This window comes from Nesoenas mayeri (genome assembly GCF_963082525.1).
Source record: "Nesoenas mayeri genome assembly, chromosome: W".
NCBI classification, from domain to species: Eukaryota; Metazoa; Chordata; class Aves; order Columbiformes; family Columbidae; genus Nesoenas; species Nesoenas mayeri.
Genome location: NC_137553.1, coordinates 4,317,499 through 4,341,091, shown reverse-complemented (window position 1 = coordinate 4,341,091; position 23,593 = coordinate 4,317,499). Strand labels below are relative to the sequence as shown.

Here is a 23,593-nt window from a genome sequence, read left to right as displayed (position 1 = left end):
GGATGGATGACAATACTCCAGAAAAAAAAAAAGACAGAGCGGGGGGAGTAAAGCCCCCCTTTCTCTGCTTAGCAGCGGGAAAACAGGTTTTTCCATTTTTTTTTTCCTTTCTCTTCTTGCTGCAGTTCAGATATAGCCAAGGCCACGCAGGTGGCATAATCGCTGGTACAAAGTGGGAGACTCTGGCAAACTCCTCGGTTACAATGAGCTGAGTTTTATACACAATTCCAATTAGCTCAACAGTTGTTACATTCCTCAGCCCCATTTACCTTTCACAATTTACAGATGTCAAAATAAAGTATATTAAACATCAATCCATTATTCCATTTTCCTCCATCCAAACCAGTTCACATTCCAGCAACCCCCAAATACAACTTCATACAATACCAAGTTCACATCCATCATAGCATTTAGGTGTTTGGTTGTTTGGTTGTTGTTGTTGTTTTTTTGGTGTTTTGGTTTTTTTTTTCAGTGCAAAGCAGAGTTTAAAAATTTAAATTCTTTTCTGGTCTCAAAATTACTAGATAACCATATGAACAATTACTCTAATGTGTAAGGATGCATCCTAAGGGGGAGCAAGGTGGAAGTTTAGGAGTGAAATTTTAGCAGTGGAACAGGTTCCCATTTTGTAATTATCACCCAAACAAAAGTCTTTTGATACCAAATATATATATATGCAAATTATATTACTGAGCTCAGATGTGAAAACAAAATACCAAGTTCAAATATGCAGATAGATCAGAGTTATACTTATTCAAGACAATATCTCAATTTTTGCATTGCACCTTTGAACTGCTTACTACTCAGCCAGGTGGAGGTACCTCTGGGTCTCCCTGACAAAACAGGTCAGTGTGCGCTGGAGCCCAATCAGCACCTGCCCCCCGCCGCCGCAGCAAACTGGACTGGGCAAGGCTTTTATTAGTGTCTCATCTGCTGCACTACAACTGTTATCCCAAAACCAGGATTCTTTGCATGGTGTGCATACAAAAGAGCCAAATCCAGCACACTGAGATGAGACACAGCCTATCACAGAGTTGCGCAAGTCTGGATACCAGAATAAAGCTAGCATACTAGAAAGAAAAATAACAGCTACTACACACAAAATTTTGCCATCACATTCATGCAGTAAAGAACTAAATTACTCATGATCTTCTGTATTATCACAAAATGCACATTTTGAGTCAACGGATTCTCATGATTTAACAGTCTGTGAACTCATCGTACCATATAACAAAGACCTACCAAAACTGCAACATGCTTAAACAGATACCCACAAAGAAAACAAGTTAATAAGGAAAGCATCTTGCAGACTTCAGCAAGTTTTCTGACCTGTGTGTTATCAGTTAATTCTCTCTCATCTTGTTGACGTTCAAACCGTTCCGCCTGTAAAACTGTCTGAAATGATTTAATGTTTTCTTGTAGAGGTTTATTTTGTCCTGCTCTTCTGTCCTTAAAAACAACATTAATTGCAACAAGGTGTTATACTTCAAGATGCTATTCTCCGGACACTTTTCCCAATCATTTAACTTATATAGCAGCCAACACTGATTTCAGTATTTAACAAGATCTTCCTTCCTCATAATTCCGAGTGTTTTAAAACACCTCCCAATACCGATTTTTTAGGAACACAACTGAAAACAATCATTCCTGATGTCATCTTGCAAGTAAAATCTTGAGAAGAGGGAGGGAGGGGGGAAGCAAAAGGCTACTTGCAGCGTGGGTGGGAAAAGTGGGGAGAAGGTTTTACGGCGCACTTAAAAACAACTAGTAAAACAATTAATTCACATTCCTGACAAGCTGCTTGATTTTCAGAGAGGCAATACACAGGAGCACATAATATGTACTGTAAAACTCGCAAATAACATGTTGATAGCAAACATTAGCATTCTCTACTGCTAATTTCAACACCAGTGCTTCCTTAACTTCTAAGTTTTCAACCTGCTTATTGATGGCCTCTTGAAGATGATCAATAAATTGCATGTAATTCTCATTGGGACCCTGATTAATAGTTGTAAATTATTTGGCTGCTTTATTGGTTTCAGGCACCTCTATCATAGCTTAATATGCAAGATCTGCTGACTGCCTCAGGACTTCAGAAACTAATCGCGTCTGTAATTGTGGTGTGCCAGTTAGCGTCTCTTCCAAGAGTTGGGGGATACCTGCCCCTTTCAACGAATCCACATCGTTCCATCCTAAATGATGTTACATTGCATAGATCGAATTTTGCTTGAGTCTTTCATGGTTTTTATCTGATCTCGGGGCAACATGTACATATACTCCTTTTCCTTCTAACTTTTCAAGAAAATGCTGGGGATCCTCATCTGAGTCATCAGATAACACGGACTTGAATGGTGCTGGAGAATCATTAATAACAGGGGTGTTCGGAACAGTGCACTTTTTTGTTGTTGTTGTTTTTTGTAGGTTTTTTTTCCAAATCTAGTCCAGGGAAACCACCCCCCCCCCCGCCCACCCCCCCTCCCCCCTCCCACTGTCTCTGCCTGTTTCTGTTGCTCTTTTAATCCTCTCAAAGTCTCTAGCAACAAGTGCCATGTCGTTAACAGTTCAGTTGTTTCTTTGGATCTTAGAGTAGTGCTTTGCCCCATAGTAGCGTCCTTTGTAAAGTCAATTCCATAAAGCTAATACCCTGTTTCTTCAGAAGCAACTTCCATGTAGATAATATAATACCCTCTTCTTTAGAGAGCTTCCCTCGCATGTTCCCGGTAGCTCACCTACTCTTGGCGTTGGTGTCTTTTCAAGTATCTGGATCTTTGTCAGCTCCCCCCTGCTGCTCTATCAGCTGCACCACGCTCCATCTCCCCAGCTCATCTTTGGCTGTCACAGCTTCACCACTGTCTCTTCTTCATGTGAGATCCTTCTTCATGCAGGATCACATTAGGGTCACCACATGTTGCGATTGAGATGGACAAACGACATGGACCAAGTTCTTCCAGGATGAAAGTAGTAGATGCCATGTATTGCTACAAGTGCATTTTGATACAGTTTTACCAATTCCTGTGTCTCTTCACTATTGGTTACAAGTTACAGCAGTAACATCTCATTGGCTAATTTTGCTGTCGTCAATGTTACTCTTCTACTCCCTTCTCTCTCACGGGTACATCTTAATATCTCCAGATACTGCTTTACTCCCATCTTTCTCATGGGTAGGCCTTAATATCTTCAAGGCTATTTTCTGTTCCCATGCCCTCCGTCACGGAATCCATGGCCCTGCCATAATTTCCCACATTTTTCTTATTGGGGTGTAATGCAAAAAAGAGCCTTGTAATGCCTTGGACCAAAATCCTACAGGTTCCTTCTGATTTTTCATATCAGCCACCTGATACTATATCATCTAGGATTGTTTCTTCTAATTTAAAAGGATATTCTTGCCTAGGAGTGTACAATCACGCATGCTCAATCAAAGCATTTTTGTGGGCATCAAAGGCTTCTTGTTGTTGCTTGGTCCATTTCCAAACAACCTTCTTCCTAGTTATTATAATTTCTGCAGAGGGTGCATTAATACCACCATATGTGGGATAAAAGTTCTCCAATACCCTAAAAGTCCCAAAAAGGCCTCTAACTGTTTTACTGTGATTGATATGGGAAATAACCAGTGTGCTGTACCTTATTTGGTATTTCTCTAATCCCTCAATGCCAAACCGTTCCCCAACATTTTACAGTAATAGTAGGGCATTTCTCACTACTGGTATAATCAAGGATTTTAGTGAGGCAGGCACTCCTCTCAAATACTGTGTTTTGACACTTCTAGTTAATGCTACACTGTTTGGATTGGATCCCAAAAACAAAGCACAAGCCATCCCCATCTGCTGCACCAAATTAATACCTTTTTCCATTGTACACCAGTTTCCAAAGGATGATACTAAATTGCCAGGTTCAACATATGCTGTTAAAATTGCTGCACCCAGCCACCAATATAATGTAGGTGCAATAAAGTCTTGCCCATCAGGACCTCTGACATTTTGTAACTGAGCATATCCTCATTGTATCTGATTATCATTGACTATAGGGCTTAATCTTTTTCACCTGGTAATAAATGGATAGATGCAGCTCCACTATCCCAAACTCTTAGACCCCAAATTAAGTTAAGGGTATTTTTAGATATCTAACAGCAAAAGAATGGGGAAGGCATACTAGCATGGATTCTAAGTATGTATGATCTGCACTCCTCTGTCCACTTGTTCCTGCTGCCCCATAACTTGTATGAGGGGTCATGCTTCCACCACCTCCCTGCCTTTAAAGTCTAGATCAAAAACAAACTCAATCTTGGAGTCTGAGGATTCATGCCAAATATTTCCATCCCATTCCTTGGAATTCCAAGATCATTTTGTGGTGAGAGCACAAACTCAGGAAACCAAACCTTACTTTTTCTATATTTGTCCCTTTGTTTATTAGCGATGCACGCTACCAACCACTCTACAGTATCTTGCAGCTCCATAGCACCTCTCTGCTTGAATAGTAATTACTTCTTGCATGATCACCTTTGCATCATGTAAAGTCCTGACTTCCTTTACCAATTCTCTCATTTTACTCCATAATGCAACAACTTCACAGCCAAGAGCTCTAAGACTGGTAACTAATAACCATCCCAATCTTCCTGCTAGCTTGTGAGAAGAATCTGATGCTGCTTTCCATGGCAACCCACACATAGCCATTTCAGTTGCCTGGGGGGTAACCACCGCCCCGTCTTCTATCTCAGGCCATGCTTCTGGCAGAGCTGGTTTAGCCAGGAAAGTGGCCATGGGGGTCCAGCGCTCAGTAGTGAGCCATACCAGAATACAGGGAATCACCATTGTGGCCTCCCCAGTCCCCAACTTTTTTGTCAGCCATAGCATCACTGTTCCTAGATTCTGCCAACTATGCCAAACGCATGAGCCGGCACAGGCAGGATGCAGGAACAACCACAAAACCAACCACAAATGAAATGCAAAGAGTAAATTTATTTTCATTACCTTGCTAACTGGGGGATCTCTGAAGCAGCACCCAGGCAGAGGCACGCAAGTGGGAACGCAGGCACCGCAGAGCTTGGTCTTTGCTTGTAAATTACTGAACCTGCTGGTTTTGCCCATGTATTAGGGATTCACACAGGTGTAGTTTTCCACTGTGCTTTGATCTTCCCCACAGCAGGGCAGGAATCTCAAGCATGTTTGATAAGGTGCCTCTAAGGCTATCACAGAATCACAGTATCACAGTATGTTTGGGATTGGAAGGGACCTCGAAAGATCATCTAGTCCAATCCCCCTGCCAGAGCAGGAACACCTAGATGAGGTTACACAGGAAGGCGTCCAGGCAGGTCTTGAATGCCTCCAGAGTAGGAGACTCCACAACCTCCCTGGGCAGCCTGTTCCAGTGTTCTGTCACCCTCACTGAGAAGAAGTTTCTTCTCAAATTTAAGTGGAACCTCTTGTGTTCCAGTTTGTACCCATTGCCCCTTATCCTATCATTGGTTGTCACCGAGAAGAGCCTGGCTCCATCCTCTTGACACTCACCCTTTATATATCTGTAAACATTAATGAGGTCACCCCTAAGTCTCCTCTTCTCCAAGCTCAAGAGCCCCAGCTCCCTCAGCCTTTCCTCATAAGGGAGATGTCCCACTCCCTTGATCATCTTTGTTGCCCTGCGCTGGACTCTCTCCAGCAGTTCCCTGTCCTTCTTGAACTGAGGGGCCCAGAACTGGACACAATATTCCAGGTGTGGTCTCACCAGGGCAGAGTAGAGGGGAAGGAGAACCTCTCTTGACCTACTAACCACCCCCCTTCTAATACACCCCAGGATGCCATTGTCCTTCCTGGCCACAAGGGCACAGTGCTGGCTCATGGTCATCCTGTTGTCCACCAGGACCCCCAGGTCCCTTTCCCCTATGCTGCTCTCTAATAGGTCATTCCCCAACTTATACTGGAACCTGGGGTTGTTCCTACCCAGATGCAAGACTCTACACTTGCCCTTGTTATACTTAATTAAATTTTTCCCTGCCCAACTCTCCAGTTTGTCCAGGTCTCGCTGGATAGCGGCACAGCCTTCTGGCATGTCAGCCACTCCTCCCAGCTTCGTGTCATCAGCAAACTTGCTGATAGTACGCTCTATTCCCTCATCCAAATCATTGATGAATATATTGAATAATATAGGTCCCAGTACTGACCTGTAGAGCGAGATAAGGACCAAGCAAAACAAGTCGATTCAATGTGAATCACGCTAAGCCATTTATTACAGAAACAAGTCTCCTTATATACGTAACTATATTCTAATCACGCGTCCACGCTCCAAGCATGGATTCGTTAAATGAGGATCGTGGGCTGTCCGTGCTCTGGAGTCTCACTGATGATACGTCCGATGATTCATGCCACGCCAGGACCCCGGTGATTGAGGAACGCCCCTCTTTCTCACAGCAGACTCTGTTCTCGAAGTGGCTTTGAGATACCTTTGAGCCTGACTAATTCAGCAACAGATCTTTATCTATCAAGACCCATCCACACTGACCTTTGAGGCACTCCACTAGATACAGGCCTCCAACTAGACTCCGCCCCATTGACCACGACTCTCTGGCTTCTTTCCTTCAGCCAGTTCGCAGTCCACCTCACTACCTGGTCATCCAGACCGCACTCCCTCAACTTAGCTGTGAGGATGCTGTGGGAGACTGTGTCAAATGCATTACTCAAGTGTCGCGGTTGAGACGGACAAGCGACATGGACCAAATTCTTTCAAGATGAAAGTAATAGATGCCATTTATTGCTACAAGTGCATTTTTATGCAATTCTGCCAGTTCATGTGTCTTTTCACTATTGGTTACAAGTTACAGCACTAACATCTCATTGGTTAAACTTGCTATCATCCATGTTATTCTTCTATCCCCTTCTGTCTCACGGGTACATCTCTCCTCTCTCACGGGTACAACTCCATATCTCCGGATACTCCTTTACTCCTATCCTTCTCAAGGGTAAATCTTAATATCTTCAGGCTGATCTCTACTCTCATGTTTTCTGTCAAGGATTCAACAGACCCGCTGCAGTTTCCCACACTCAAGTCAAGGTAGACCACGTCCACTGCTCTGCCATCATCCATCCATCTTGTTATGTCCTCATAAAAGTCAATGAGGTTGGTCAAGCACGACTTCCCTTTGGTGAAGCCATGTTGACTGCCCCTAATGACCCTCTTATCCCTGATATGCCTTGAGATGGCACCAAGGATAAGTCATTCCATCACAGGCCTATGTTATCTAAGCACAGAAATTCTACTCATCAAACACATAAGACTAAACAACAGTTGGTATGATATGTGTTTTTTGACACCCCAGCTGCAAGTCACTTGAGCGTGTTTACAATCCTTCTTGCAGTCTTCTGTTATATTCCCGCAGCGTGTGTGTGTGTGCGTGTGTACACACACTTGTGTATGAAAAGAGGAATCTAAATTAAAAAGCATAGGAGATTTGATCAGCAGCTTTATATATCTTTCAACTCCAAAGAGCTTCACAAGCTGTTAAGTGGTCTTCTGCACCTGCCTTAAAAATTCATGAATCATGTAGGGGGTGGGGTGGAGAAGGCGGCACCAGCCATATTTTCCTATCTGTGCCAGCTAAACTTTGAACACCTATGTTAGTAATACATTTCCCTTTGTCCTTTAGCACTTTGCTTCACATTCCAAACCTTGTTGTATTTAAGCAAAAAAAATGGATAATTTTCTTGGTATGCTGAGGAATGGACCATGGACATTGCTCTAGAAGTCTTCTTCCAGATTCAGAAGAGTATTGTGTGCAATTTGTTTTCTCTCCGCTTACATCCTTGAACTTTTCTCAAGGGAACAAGGGACCTTGTAGTAGCAAATGGCTCTCTTATGTCTTTCTGGATTCTTAAGTTTTGTATCGTTTCCCCTACCTCACCTTCCCAATCATTGGGCTGGAGATGGGAAGAAAGAATGTGAAGTTTCAGGGCCAATTTTATACAAGAAATCAGAGTAGATAATGATAGCAATCTCAATCGCATCCCTAAAAGGTCTAAAAATATTATCTGTGACTGCTACCTTCAGCTGGTCTCAGTCTTTTTTTCTTTCTCACGCACAATTAAGGTGAAGGTGAAACCAGTACTCCAAACAATAATATTAAAAGACATTTTATATATTGTATAAAGAAAATATGCAGAGGATAGTTAATGGGAATGTTTGAAGGTACTGTGGATTCCCTCGTCATGAACATGAGAGAATTAGACTCCAAATGCAGCAGTTACTGATTGGAAGCAATAGCAGCTCTGTAGGACTTTCCAGCTGCTGAACAGAGCCCACTGAGCTCATTTGGTTGTTTTAGTATATTTTACAGTTTGTCTTCTTCTGTTTTGTCTTTTTATTTCAACAAAACGAAAATAGAGCTCGGAAGTAAGTTGTATGAGCTGTTCATTCCTAAATTTGCAGAATTTACCACTGTCTGCATGCAAAAATAGTCTATTTGTGAACACGAATGGTCTGCTTGCTGCCATGGAAACACAATCCAGAATCATGATCTTTTGCCGTGATAAGTGAAGTTCATAAAATCAAGATGTTTCATATTTCCTCGTAACGAATTTATGAGCAAAAGTCTGCCATTTTTATTTTAATCTGGCTGCTGCTTCTAAAGACATACCATTACCTAGAGATATATTTTCCAGTCTGTGCCAGGTTTTGGGTTGGTTACCATTAGGTATTATAACGTTGATCACAGCTGGTACTTTTTTAAATAGATGTTTCAAAGAATCATAAGAAAAGCAGTATATATATTCTACAAATTGTTTGAGAGAGCGCTCGCCAAAACACTAGGATTATCATTCTTTAGTCAAATCATTACATGCTTATCTCTGAGTAAATATTTTGTTCTGGGGCAGTAATGATATAGCTCATTACTTTGGAGACTCCTCCATAATATTTGCTTTAGAATACCTCCAGCTTGTAGCCTCTGAAAGCACTATTTCTATAAGCTGCATTTACATTGTGCTCTGAAGGAAGCCTCCGGGGGAAGAAGAGTGTACGACATTCCAATAATGAGCTGCTGGGATTTCAATTTTATATGAATAATTGATTTCCACCTTAACAGAATTATTCCCACGTATTAAGAAAAAATATTTCACAGCATTCTTCTTCATGGAGGTTAGCCTAGATGTGAATGGAAAATGTATGATAACTAAATATCTGACACAAACTTCTGATTTTGGAGTATCTCCCCAAAGGCTTTTATTAAAAATAAACAAATAAACAAAACCCCAAAACAAATAACCCAAACAACCAACAAAACCAAATACCCCAAAACACAAAACAAACAAAAAAACCCCAACAACAACAAAAAACCCCAAAAAACACAAAACAAAACAACATGTGAAAAACCTCAAAACTTGATACATTGTTGAACTTAACAACCTTCATCTACTTCTCAGAATTTATGTGGTAATTTGTATCCATTTTCCCCAATTTAGTTTTGAAAAATAAAATGTCCCTGAATTGAACCCTCCAATTCTGCATCCAGGTTAAAAAAATTAATAGCCATCTTGGAAACATCAAGCTATTTGAGATGAACAGTTTGGTTGGCTTCCAGGAGTTTAAGGAAATAATTCTAATCCCGCTGAAAGCCTTGGAAGTTTTGTCATTAATTTAAATAGGGTCAGAATTTCATCCACCATATTAATAATGCAGATAAGGTGAAATGGTTTTTCACATTAGGGTTCAGTTGGAGCTCTTTGAGGCATACAAAGCCTTGAAATGAAAAAGAATACCTCCTTTGAAACTGCTGTGGCTGTACTATACAGGCTGGCAGTGGCATGTAGCTCATTTGTGCCATTGCCAGAGTTTTATTTTTTGCTTTACAAGAACAATTCTATATGTTTTTGTGCAGTCATGTTTGCTTTATAAGATATATATATATAGCTAAGACGATAAATGAGAACTAGTTGAAGTATATGTTAGCAACATATGTGCCACAAAATGCTGCCAACCTTATTTTCATTTGAGAGTGAACCGAATGGATAGCTTGATTGCCTGCTGAGCTACTAGTAGACTGCATGGTACCTATAATATGTTTTATAAATTGATAAATTGATTTGTTGCTTTTGAAAATGCTATTTGTTGCTTAGAACATCCACCAGAAAAATCATTGAAAGTCCAAGTAATTCTACTTTACAAAAGATTAAAAAAAACACTTATACTTAAAAGAGAAATTGCTTTTTTTTTTTTTTTAAAATCACATCTAAAAACCACTCCTTTAGTAGTTAATCTGAAAAAACATAGAATTTGATTCAGGGAACACATAGGAGAAAGGTCAATTACGTATCTTTCAGAGTATGTGCATCACTAATTAATAATAATGCAGTTAGCTAAGCATTAAAGAGAAAATATACCCTTGATTCTTCTTTCATAATTTTTACAGTAGTCTAGTTTAAATAGTGCATTGGGAAGATATATCTGATGTAAGTTGAAAATGTAACCATACTTAAATACACAAATGTTCAGAGTGGTAAGAAAATTAAATGTTTTGGCAAGTATATTGATTATTTAGCTGCTGGTCAGATGGAAGTTCTGTTTAAAGTAATGAGAAACTCACTTATCACTGTGTTTCCATCAGGTTAAAACACCTGCTAATCCAATCCATTTCTGACAGAACAGGACTAACACCTGTATCTAGTCACGTAGACATGGGAAGATTCTTGATTGCTACAACATTAATGACAAAAAAGCATTTGTTCTGTGTTTCTTCCTATATCTACTTGTAATGATACTGAGGTGTTGAGGAATGTTTTGGCTTTCTTTCATACAGTCTGGATAAATTATCTCCCTTTTTGAATGCAACTTTACCCATGGCAAACAGTCTCAAGGAGATGACATTTCCTTGCTCTTTTTCTTTTGTGATGTTGAAGAGGCATGCTTCTCATTGTAGCAGACACATGACCAATTCTCAATTTATACAAAGCACTTGAGGCCAATGTCCACGCAGTTATCTGTTCTTGTAAGTTTTATGCATGCTTTTTATAAGTTCTAAGATGACTACACAGGTGCACACACACACACACACAAATCTGACTTAAAATTCCACTTTTTAGATTAAGAAGTGTAAAAATGGAACAAAGGAAACTGAACGATCAAGCAAACACCTTGGTGGACCTGGCAAAGGTTAGTAGGAAATTATTATTTTGTATCAACATTCATCTATTCCAAATGAAGAGTTTTTAAGTGAAAATGTTAAGAAATATACATGCAAATACTGTTAATAAGTTTGTTAATTCCAGAAAATGAAAACATATATCTGTTTTGGGATAACATTTGAGTGAAACATCTTGTTTATGGCTCTGATCAAGGTTTGAATGTAGCTTTTATTTTTTGAACATTTGGAAAAGATTTCATAACTGAGGGACTGATCCTAAGAGCTGCTGAAACAGACTGCAGTGATCATGGTAAATGCTTAGGATGAACTTTGCCTAGGCAATGTTTGTGTAGTCCTGTATAATAAAGAGGTTTCTTGTCTAGAGACAGACTATGGTGTGAGGGACAATAGTTCACAAGCCCTCATAAAGACTGAACTTAAGGGTTGTGGTTTTCCATTCCTGTTCTCTTCTGAAGGAGTGACTTTAAACAAATAACTTTAGGTCTGTATTTATTACAATTTTATATAATGAATAATAACTGCCCACTTTGCTGATATATTATAATGATTTGTTATTCTTTTTGAAGATATTTGAGATCAACTAAAATAGACTATTCAATTGCAAACTGTTAGTGGGAAAATATCAAGCCAGGTTCAACATTTCAAGACAGTTGAGGCTGTCACAGCTCCATGCCCCCAGGTTCAACCATGAGTGAAGCTGAAGATGTATTCCCAGTAGTCACAGGCACACAGATCAGACATACATCACATAATACATGGCCAGACTAACAGATCACAAACAAACACACACAGAGCACTCATACAAACACGGACAGTACCAACAGCCTCATGCTGTTCTCCTCTCTGACTGAGCAGGATAACAGAATTACAAAAGGCTGAGGTTGGAAGGGACCTCTGGAGGTCATCTTGTCTAACCTCCTTGCTCAAGCAGGGCCACCGAAAGCCAGTTGTCCAGGACCACGTACAGATGGCTTTCTAATATCTCCAGAGAGACTCTACAACCTCCCTGGGCAATCTGTTCCAGTGCTTGGTCACTCTCACAGTAAAAAAGTGTTTCCTGATGTTCAGACAGAACCTCCTGTGTTTCAGTTTGTGCCCATTGCCCATTGTCCTGTCACTGCGCACCACTGAAAAGAGCCTGGCTCCATCCTCTTTGCACCCTCCCTTCAGGCATTCATATATATTAGAATAAAAGAATTATAGAGAGGTTTAGATTAGAAAAGACCTTTAAGATCATCCACTCCAACCATTAACCTGACACTGCCAAGTCCACCACTAAACCATGTCCCTAAGCACCACATCTACAAGTCATTTAAATACCTCCAGGGATGGTGACTCAACCACTTCCCTAGGCAGCCTGTTCCAATGTTTGACAACCATTTTCATGAAGATTTTTTTCCTAATATCCAATCTAAACCTCCCATGGCACAACTTGAGGCCATTTTCTCTCTTGTTACTTAGGAGAAGAGACTGAAGAGACCGACATCCACCACACTACACCCTCCATTCAAGTAGCTGTAGTGAGTGATAACGTCTCCCCTCAGCCTTCCTTTCTCCAGGCTAAAGAACCATAGTTCCCTCACCTGCTCCTCATGGACGTGTGCTCTAGACCTTTTACCAGCTTCATTGCACTTCTCTGGACATGCTCCAGTACCTCAATGTCTTTCTTGTAGTGAGGTGCCTCAAACCAAACACAGTATTTGAGGTGAGGCCTCAGCAGTGCCAAGTACAGGGGGAGGATCACTTCCCTAGTCCTGTTGGCCACACTATTTATGATACAAGCCAGGGTGCTATTGGCTGCCTTGGCCACCTGGACACAGTGCCACCTCATATTCAGCTGGCTGTCGACCAACACCCCAAGGTTCTTTTCTGCCAGGCAGCTTTCCAGCCACTCTTCCCCAATCCTGTAGCATTGCACGAGGTTGTTATTACCCAAGTGCAGGACCCGGCACTTAGCCTTGTTGAATCTCATACAATTGGCCTCGGCCCATCGATCCAGCCTGTAGAGCCTTCCTACCCTCAAGCACTCCCCACCCAACTTGATGTCATCTGCAAACTTACTGAGGGTGCACTCAATCCCCTCGTCCAGATCATTGATAAAGATATTAAAGACAAGTGGCCTAAATACTGAGCCTTGGGAAGCACCATTTGTGACCAGCCACCAACTGGATTTAATGGCATTCATTGCAACTCTTTGGGCCTGCCCATCCAACCAGATTTTACCCAGTGAAGAGTACACCTGTCCAAGACATGAGAAGCCAATTTCTCCAGGAGAATGCTGTGGGAAACAATGTCAAAGGCTTTACTAAAGTCTAGGTAGACAACATCCACAGCCTTTCCCTCATCCACTAAGTGGGTCACCTTTTCATAGAAGGAGATCAGGTTAGTCAGTCAAGCCTGCCTTTCATAAACCCATGCTGACTGGGCCTGATCACCTGCTTGTCCTGTAATGGCACTCAAGATGATCTGCTCCATAACCTCCCCCAGCACTGAGGTCAGACTGACAGGCCTGTATTTCCCTGGATCCACTTTCTGTCCCTTCTTGTAGATGAGCATCACATTTGCTAACCTCTAGTCAGTTGGGACCACCCTGATTAGCCAGGACTGCTGATAAATAATTGAAAGTGGCTTGGTGAGCACTTCTTCCAGCTCCCTCAGTACCCTTGGGTGGATCCCATCTGGCTGCATAGACTTGTGCATGTCTAAGTGGTGTAGCAGGTCAGTAACCATTTCCCCTTGGATTATGGGGGCTTCATTCTGCTCCTTGTCCCCGTCTTCCAGGTCAGGGGGCTACCAGATCCCCACACAGTAGCTCTTTCACCTCCCCTCCTCAAAAAAGACAGAGAGAAAAGAAGATGAACAAGCCTGTGGGTCGAGATAAAGACAGGGTGATCGCTTGCCAATTACTGTCACAGGCAAAACAAACTCAACTTGAGGAAGATTAATTTATTTCCAATTAAAAATATAGTAGGATAGTGAGAAATAAAGACAAAAACTAAAACACCTTCCTTTCATTCCACCTTTCCCAGGCTCAACTTAACTCCTCTACCTCCCCTCTCTGTCCCCAAGCAGTGCAGGGGTAATGGGGTTAGTGTCAGTTCATAACAGTTCCTCTCTGCTACTCCTTCCTCCTTACACTTTTCCCCTGCTACCAGCATGGGTCCTCTACACAGACAGCAGTCCTTCAAGAAAAAATCTGGTCCAGTGTGGTTTCTCCATGGGCCACAGTTCCTTCAGTAAATAACCATTTGCTCTAGTGTGGGGTCCTCCATGGACTGCAGTGTGATTATCTGCTCTGGTATGATCTCTTCCATGGGCTGCAAGAGAATATCTGCTCTAGCACCTGAAGTACCTCCTCTCCCTGCTTTTTCTATGACCATGGTGTTTACAGGGTTGTTTTTTTCCTCACTCCTCACTGCTTGTCCAGCGTTTTTGCCCTTTCTTAAGTATACTTTCACAGAGGTACCACAGCTTTGCTGAGTGGCTCAGCTTTGGCCAGTGGTGAGTCTGTTGCAGAGCTGGCTGGAACCATCTGTGTCCTACTGTGCAGCCTCTTATCTCTTCTCACAGAGGCCACCACTGTAGCCGGCCCCTGCTACCAATATCTTGCCACTTACACCAACTAGATGATCATTCCAGCAGCTGGGCTCAGACACTCAGTCTGCCCAGTAGCTCCCCCTGGAACCCATTGTCCCCAGATGCTGCCACCTGGACATCTGAGTCCCCAAGGCCACAGTCCTACTCCAGTTGTTGGCACAGACCATCTCATGCACATACACACACACACACACAGACCTGTCTGGGGCTCCCCTGATTCCCTGGTAGTCAGTCCCCCTCATGGTCTCACTGTTAGAAACACACCTCCCCCAGCAGGTTTCATCCACAGAGACACACAACCCACCCCACCCCCCTCCTCCCATCCCCCCAGAATCTGTCTGGAACTCCCTTGGTCCTTCTAATTGCCAGCTCCTCCCATGGTCTTGCCTTTAGACATGCTCCCCACCCACGCCTGACTCTCAGGCCACTTCACCTACTCACAGGCTAGTCTGGCTTGATCTTTTTGAATACTCATATACTCATTCACACACCACAGTTGTTCCAGTTACTGGCACCACAGACACATGGACCTCTGGCTCCTGGTCCCACTCCAGTGGGACTTGATTTCACTCACTCTGGTCTCTCCAGTTGCTGGCAATACACACACACAAAAAGACCCTCCAAGCCATGGTTTGACTGCAGTTGCTGGCACTCATACTCTCATTTACATGCATGCACACCAGAGTCCCTTACCCAGGAAAAGAGTTAGAAAGGAATTTATAATAATAAGATAGGACAAACTGTATTGATCAAGTGCAGGACATAGCCAGACAAGTGTAATAACCAGAAAACTATTTGCACATAACCAACCTTTTTTATCCCCTTACCCCTCCATTTTCCCACACGTGTTCCTCCCCAAATCACCTAGATCGACTCCCTTTCCCAGCCTTTTATTCCTTCCCTTTACATCCCATAAAGAGTCCTGTGCAATCCCAAAATACTCTTCCCCTGCATCCTATAACATGTCCCATACCCCAAGGCAGCAACACTCCTCAGTCCAAAACATGTTCCAGCATTGACTCATCTTGATGGGTTTCACACCTGGATACTGGGGCTGAGGATCTCCTTGGACAACTCTGGGAGGGGTTGGGACAGGGAATCCCTTGCTCTGAGTCTTTAATATGGGTTCCTGCTTGCCATTGAAATCAGCCCAACTGATTACAACAGATGCACATATATATTACCCAGCGGGCAGGTGCACAGCAGCATGGTGGCCACCTGCCAAAAAGACACGTCCTCTGCTTCTCCTGAGCTTCTAGCACCTGATAGAAGTGTAACCAGTGCAGCCACACAGACAGAGCTCCTGTCAAAGAATGCAACCACACAGGTTTCAGACTGCAAGGTGTGTGCGAGGATATTCCTGGAGATGGAGGGTGATAGCAAGCAAGACTGTGGGAGGTGTGACCAGGTAGATGAACTGCTCTGTCTGGTAGCCCAGCTTCAGGAGGAGGTTGGCAGACTGAGGAGTCTGAAAAGGAGACTGATGAATTGAGCTGTACTCTGCCATCTCTGGTACACAAAAGTCAAACTCAGCATGGCCACTAAGGAAGTAGGTCTAGGATCTGTTCTGTACCAAGAGGAAGGCAATGTTACAAGAGATAGGGAGGTGTGGAAGCAGGTTACTGCACGGAGCTGTAAGAGGAACCCCTCCTTATCCTCTCATATACCTTTACAAAATAAGTATGAGGCCCTGGGTATGGTCAACAAAGCACATAATGAGATATAACAGGAAGAACCTATGCAAGCACTCTTGCCAAGGTCAGATCAACAAAACCCTCGCAACAAGACCTGCATTAAGACCAGCACTAAGAAGAAAAAATGGCATGTTATTGTCATTGGTAACTCCCTCCTGAGCAAATTGGAAGCACCAATTTGCAGACTGGACCCTCTTTTCAGAGAAGTTTGCTGCCTTCCTGGGGCCTGAATCAAGGATGTCACAAGATGACTGAAGAATTTAGGACAGCCTTTGGGCTATTACGCACTCAAGCTCTTTCATGTGGGTACTAATGACAATGCAAAAAAAAGTCCAAGGTCAATCAAAAGAGATTTCAGGGCCCTGAGAAGAATGTTAAAAGATGTAGGAGCACAGGTAGAGTTTTCCTCAATCTTCCCAGTAATAGGGAGAGACTTTGGAAGAAACAGACAAACACAGGATACCAATAGCTATGACTTTCCATTTGTGGACACTGAAATTATAAGGAACTTATTGTATCAGTTGAATGTACATAAATCCATGGGGACTGATGGGATGGATCCCAGAGTACTGAAGGAGCTAGCAGATGTTATGGCAGGACCCTTCTCGATCATCTACCTAATATCTTGGGAATCTGGGGAGGTCCCTGCTGACTGGAAGTTAGCCAATGTTACTCCAATTTACAAGAAGGGTATGAGGGAAGACCCAGGAAACTACAGACCTGTTAGTCTAACCTCAGTACCTGGAAAAAATATGGAGAAGATCATACTGGGTGCTATTGAAATGCATTTAAAGAACAATGCAATCATCAGGCACAGTCAACATGGGCTCACAAAGGGAAAGTCCTGTCTAATCAGTTTTATATCCTTCTAAAATATGGTCACCTGCCTAGTGGATGAAGGAAAGGTGGTGGATGTAGTTTTTCTGGATTTTAGTGGGACTTTTGATACTGTCCCTCACAGTATCTTTCTGGACAAGTGAGATGAGCAGGTATATGGTGCACTGGGTGAAGAACTAACTGAAGGACAGGGCTCAAAGAGTTGTAGTGAATGGGGCTGCATCTGGCTGTTGACCAGTCACCAGTGGTGTTCCTCAGGGCTTCATTCTAGAGCCAGTCCTGTTCAATATTTTTATCAATGATTTGGATGCAGGAGTTGAATGCACCATTAGCAAGTTTGCTAACAATACCAAACTGGGATGTGCTGTTGACTCTCTTGAGGGACAGGAGGCCTTGCAGAAGGATCTAGATAGATTGGAGCATTGGACAATCATCAATGGCATGAAATTTAACAAGTTCAAATGCTGGATTCTGCACCTGGGATGGAGTAACACCGGGCACAAGTATAGACTGGGAGACAAGTAGCTGGAGAGCAGCCCTGCAGAAAGAGATCTTGGGGTGCTAGTCAATGGCAGGCTCAATATGAGTCAGCAGTGTGCCCTGGCAGCCAAGAGAGCAAGCTTCATCCTGGGGTGCATCAAACACAGCATAACCAGCTGGTCAAAAATGGTGATTAACCTGCTATATTCAGCATTGGTGCAGCCTCACTTTGAGTACTGTGTGCAGTTCTGAGCTCTACAATTTAAAAAGGATGTTAAGGTATTCAAATGCATCCAGAGGAGGGCAACAAAGCTGGTGAAAGGACGGGAAGGCATGTCCTATGAGGAGTAGCTAAGGACTTTGGGTTTGTCTAGTTTGGAAGCTGAGAGGTGACCTCATTGCTCTCTACAGCTTCCTGAGGAGGGGAAGTAGACAGGGAGGTGCTGGTATCTTCTCCCTGGTATCCAGTGACAAGGATGGATGGGAATGGTTCAAAGCTGCATCAGGGGAGGTTCAGACTGGATATTAGGAAGCATTTATTTAACAAGTGGGTGGTCAAACACTGGAACAGGCTTCCTAGAGAGGTGGTCGATGCCCCATGCCTGTCAGTGTTTAAGAGGCATTTGGACATTCTTTAATTTTTGGTCAGTCCTGAATTGATCAGGCAGTAGGACTAGATGATTGTTGTAGATCCCTTCAAACTCAAGCATTCAATTCTATTCGATTCTGCCCCTGTGCTCCTCTGGGCTTGTGGAGATAGGCCAGTTATGGGCTTCTGGCTCCTTTTATGGGCCTGGGAGTAGCCATGGCAAGGTATTATTCAACTCCCCCACCTACCATTGGCTGTCTATGCTCATTTGTGGGTGCACAGATGAGATTTTATCACATAACCTAACACACTCTTTGCCTGTTGTGTTGTTTTTAAAAAAAACCCCAAAAAACCATAAAACAATAATGAGAATTACAGTGCTGAGAACATTCCATGTTTCACATTAGACTGCAATATATAACAGTTATTTTATATGAACTTCATTTCAATGTTCGTTCAAAGTATTTATACACTTTTTCCAAGGGTTTCTCATACAAATGTCTTCAGGCATATCAAAACCCAGATCAATTTAAAGTGCAACATCAAGGCAAACATAAAACTCTTCAGTGTTTGTTCTTCTTTTGCTGTAGAGAACCACCTGACAACTTCACTTACTGAAAATACATTTCACTCTACTTCGGGCAACTGATAAGGACTTTTCAGATATGATTTAATGTAGATTACTTTTCTTTCAATAATTATGCTAGCATCTTGAAACAGGACAGAGGAAATGCATTATAGACACTTGCCTGATACTTCTGTGCTTTGCACTTCAGGTAGTCATTCAATTAACTTTTCATTCCTTTATAATGGATTATAAACTTCATCCAGTTTACTGAGTCATGAACAATTACTTTAAATTTAGCTTATGTCTAATCTGAAGTCTCAGTCTACAAGAGGGAGAAATTCAGTCACTGGTTTCAGTAATTTCCCTTCATGAACTGCAAAAGAAACATGGAAGTCAAATAGAAAGTGACAGACTTTATGAATTAACATACTTCAGATTCCATTTATACTAAGCATTATGACATTTTAAAGTTTACCTCATAGACTTTCTGATACCAAGCACCATTGTGTAGAGGACAGATAGATTGGGGGAGGTAGAAGTAGAGGAGCATACACTTGAATTTTTACTCCTTGCTATACGTTTCAAAAACAATCCACCCAACTACTCTTATTACAACAGGTTCAAGCACAGTTTAAGGAGAAAGCAAGCATGAAGTAAAAGTATGAAGGTGTTAATAAATCAGATCAAATAGAGAAAAGTGAAGGGTGTATCACTGTGCTTTGGAACTTTTGGTCTCCTTGTGACTTACACAACTAATACTGTTCACAAATCTTATGATGGTGCATTTCTAAGTATTTAAACTTCTAAAAAGGTCTGGTGTTTGTTGAATTCAATAAGAGCTTGACATTTAAAATGCCACTCAAAACATCAATACATTTCTGCTCAATAAATTTAGCACCAGTAGGGAGTCTGTCATGCATCTGCAAGTAAAATTATTTCACAAGGCTAGATCTTGTTAGAAATATATCTCATAGAAGACTCATATTTTCTTTTTGTGAAATGTAAAAGCATTTAAGAACCTTTGTAGAGTTGCACTGCATGTTACAATATTTGTAAGATCTCTCTAAACCTTTTTTACATCCTTCTGCTTTCAGACTCAAAACATCATGTATGACATGATTTCTGACTTAAATGAAAGAAGTGAAGATTTTGAGAAGAGAATTATTACTCTGGAAACTAAACTGGAAACTTTAATTCATAGCATTCAAGCTCTCCCTGGACTAATTAGCCAGACAATCAGCCAACAACAGAGGGATCTCCTCGAGGTTCAGACACAAAATTATAAACATGTTGCCTACAGTGCTGGGCGATCATGGTCTTTTTCAAGAAGAAGGAGGTCTTCCTCCACAGTACCACCAACTTCATCAGAGAGTAGCTAGAAGAGAATAAGTTAACCACAAAAATAAAGACTTTTTGCCATCATATGGTCAATATTTTAGCTTTTATTGTAAAGCCCTATGGTTCTAATCAGTGTTATCTGGGTTCTGATGTCAGAATCCTGGAAACCTGGATACAACATTTAAGACCAAAATGAGTGAAAACTGTTCCCCCCCCCCCCCTCAGATGCACAGTGAACACACATTACTATATTATATTGTTACTCCTGTAATTTCACTAACTTTTTATTCATGCACTTCAAACAAACTTTATTACTACAGTATATGACAATAATAAAAAGGTGAATTTCTGCACATATTTTCTTGATTACTTGGACTTTAACAGTTGAAAAAAAGTTCATTATTAAAAGACTTAATTCTAAAACTTTAAGAAACAAAATTCAAGCATAATTATCTTCTCAGTATGAAAACTCAGTCTCTAAACTTTTCACTGTAGGAGGGAAAAATAAAAATCAAATAAAAAATTTAAAAAATCAGTGTTCATCTAACACTGTGCTGTGTATGTATAGTCATTTTAAAAGGTCACTGACAGCTTCAATTCCTGAAGTGATTAATTAAAAACATAATTTATCCTAGAAATTAGAAAGACAGTAATGTGGAAAGTCAGAGCAGAGACATGCTAGGCAAGACAGAAGAGCTGTTCTCTCAAACACCCAAAATTCCACAAACCAAATACACTACCTTTCATAATCTGAAAATCAGCACACACTTGAGGCCTATTTATAATAAAGGCTTTGCTGTTTTGGTATAAAATATATAACTGATGAACATAAATTATATCCATAGACATCTCTTGGTTATAAAAAGCTCAAGAGATTATCCAATACCTTTTCTGGCCTTGGGAAAGATAATGACTTCACAGTATTCACCAACCCCAGATGAGTAGCTTGGTTGCATGCCTTGGGAGTGCTTTCTTTATACATGCTGGTATTTTGTATCTGGAAAAAATAAGCCCTATGCACAGTATTTACAGTTCTGCTTTTGTTTTTGTGAAGTTCCTGTCTTTTGAGTTACCAAAGGAAAAAATGGATATAGTGCTAATGGTGTCCTAGCTCAGTCCTCAACTAGATGAGATTTTTTGAAAGGTCATGAGGTCATCTCATTTACACTATTGGCAGGATTAGATGTATTTGTTAGTAATATAGGGATTTAATAGTTAAGTATCAGAATTTTTTTCTTGAAGATTTGCATTTTTCCATTCTCTAATTTTTCATGTATAATTTCAAATATTTTTCCTGTTATTGAATGCGAAATACCCTTTCTGTAGCTTAAATGTGTTGCTTTTCGTCTTTCCAGTATGAACTAGCTATTTTATGCTTACAAAACCATTTTTTTACATTTGTAAGATGGTTTATTTTTCCTCCTCTAGACTGTATAACTTTTTTTGAAGAACTACAGTTCCATATTGAAAATTCTTGCCAACAAGCTGGTTTATCCTGCTGTGAAAGAGCAACTGTCATCTTTCACCTCTCAATTCTCTGTTGCACAGTAGGACTCAGGTTCACTACAGATATTTTATCTCTATAATTCTGATAATTCTTTCCTTCTAATACCTGATTTTGAAAAGTACTTCTACATGTGAATACAGTCCAAGAAAAGACAGATATAAACTTATATTGAGAAAAGCACAAAGTACTATGGGTTTAATTTTCTTGCTCCCGATACAAAATTCCTTTTCATCTTTCCTTGTTTGAATCTTGTACCACAAATTCCTTTACTTAATTTTTATTTCCAAAACCCAAGCTTCTTCACAGTGGTCAGTAGAAGGAAAAAGTAGCATTATCTCCAAAACTGATTCTGTAACTGAATGCAGACTTTTATTGGAATGACTGTTTACAAATAACAAGATATCACTCACAAGAAGTGCATGACATATTTACTGTATTACAAATTGAAAAGCCTCACGCATACTTCAATTTAGTCTCACTGATTGGAAAATTCAGCTTTCACTTGCTCCTGAACTTCTTTTCACTGTATTCCAGATGATACTTATTCCTTTTATCAGTTATTTTGGAGCCTTTTTTCTAATCCCTGCATTTTTAATGACTCTTAGCAAAGGTATCTTGCCTGTAAAGATTTAAATATAATATCACAAACATGCCCATTTACCATGCTTAAAACTAAATACATTAATTTAAATAGTATTTTTAAGTTATAGTTAAGTCTTAGCAGGATCAGAATACTACATTCATAATATGCTTGCAAAATGCTCTGCAGATCTTTTTTCTGCAAATCAGTATCTATTGTAAGTCTGCACATCTTTCCAGATAGACCTGGGCAACTCAGCTTTTCTTTACCTCACACAGCTCCAAAAAGTTGGCATTGATGCAGAAAGAGCTTCATTATCTAAAAGTTAAAGATCCAGCTTAGGAGTTCTGAACACCTTCTGGAAGCCCATACGTTTCCTCATGATCTATTTAAAACTTTAGGCTACCTAGACTGGGTGCTCTGAATCACTGTCATCATTAAAGGTCAAATATAGGGGATAGGCATATTGTTTTACTGCTATTCAGTTTTTAAGACTCTGTGTCAAATCATACATGGACATTCAAAGGGATGCATTACATAGATATTAAAACAATATTTAAGCATAAAAGAATAAATGGTTTAAATATAAGTGCCTAATATCTAGAATAAAACATATTGCCCATATCAGTTCTGCTAATGCAAATTGCCTGAAAGCTCTTGTCCCCTCATTGAGTTATGAATAATTTTCAGTAAGTTTTATCTTCAGAAATATTTTTTTCTAATTAATAAGTTCATTCTCTCCATTTATCAAAGTTCTTGTTGCTCATATTGTTTCTTTTCTCTTTTTTTTTTTTTTTTAAAGGCAGAATCATAAAAAAAAAAAAAAAGTAAGCACCTCCTTTGGCCTTTCTACTCCACTCTTCTCAAAATAATTATTATTTGGATGTTTCTCACCACTTAAAGAGGGAACTAGAGGAAAGACCTAACACTGCAGTGTCTCACTTTTAAAAACCTAATCCCTAAGAGCATATGTACATGCTCAGGTAGAAATGATAACAAATTTCCTCCACCAACAGTCCTGACTACCTAGATATATGCCAGATGTAGCCCAGAAAGAGCATATAGTCCTGAGGTGGAGCTTATATACATTCAGAGCCAACCATTTATGTATGTTGAACTCCATGTATGCATAATAATAAAATTAACTTTTATTGGTCAATCAGGGCTTAAGGCAATAGAGATGTACTGTTTGTGTTTAATAGTATCTGTCACCTTAAAAAGAAAAAATTGTCAAACTATTACGAAAGTGTGAGGGCTGCTCATCACACAAAAATTAAATTA

The 23,593-nt window shown here is 40.7% G+C and overlaps 1 protein-coding gene across 1 annotated transcript in view; it reads left to right on the top strand.

The window, feature by feature from the left end:
* Positions 1-20,266, top strand: part of LOC308051360 (small conductance calcium-activated potassium channel protein 2-like) — a gene marked incomplete at its 3' end in the record, with an annotated part of 95,807 nt that extends 75,541 nt beyond the window's left edge. The window contains exons 7-8 of the mRNA XM_080361742.1: positions 11,061-11,130; positions 19,982-20,266. Of these exons, the coding sequence (XP_080217868.1) occupies positions 11,061-11,130; positions 19,982-20,266 (355 nt within the window). The remainder of the gene's footprint in view (positions 1-11,060; positions 11,131-19,981) is intronic.
* Positions 20,267-23,593: the final 3,327 nt, after the last annotated feature.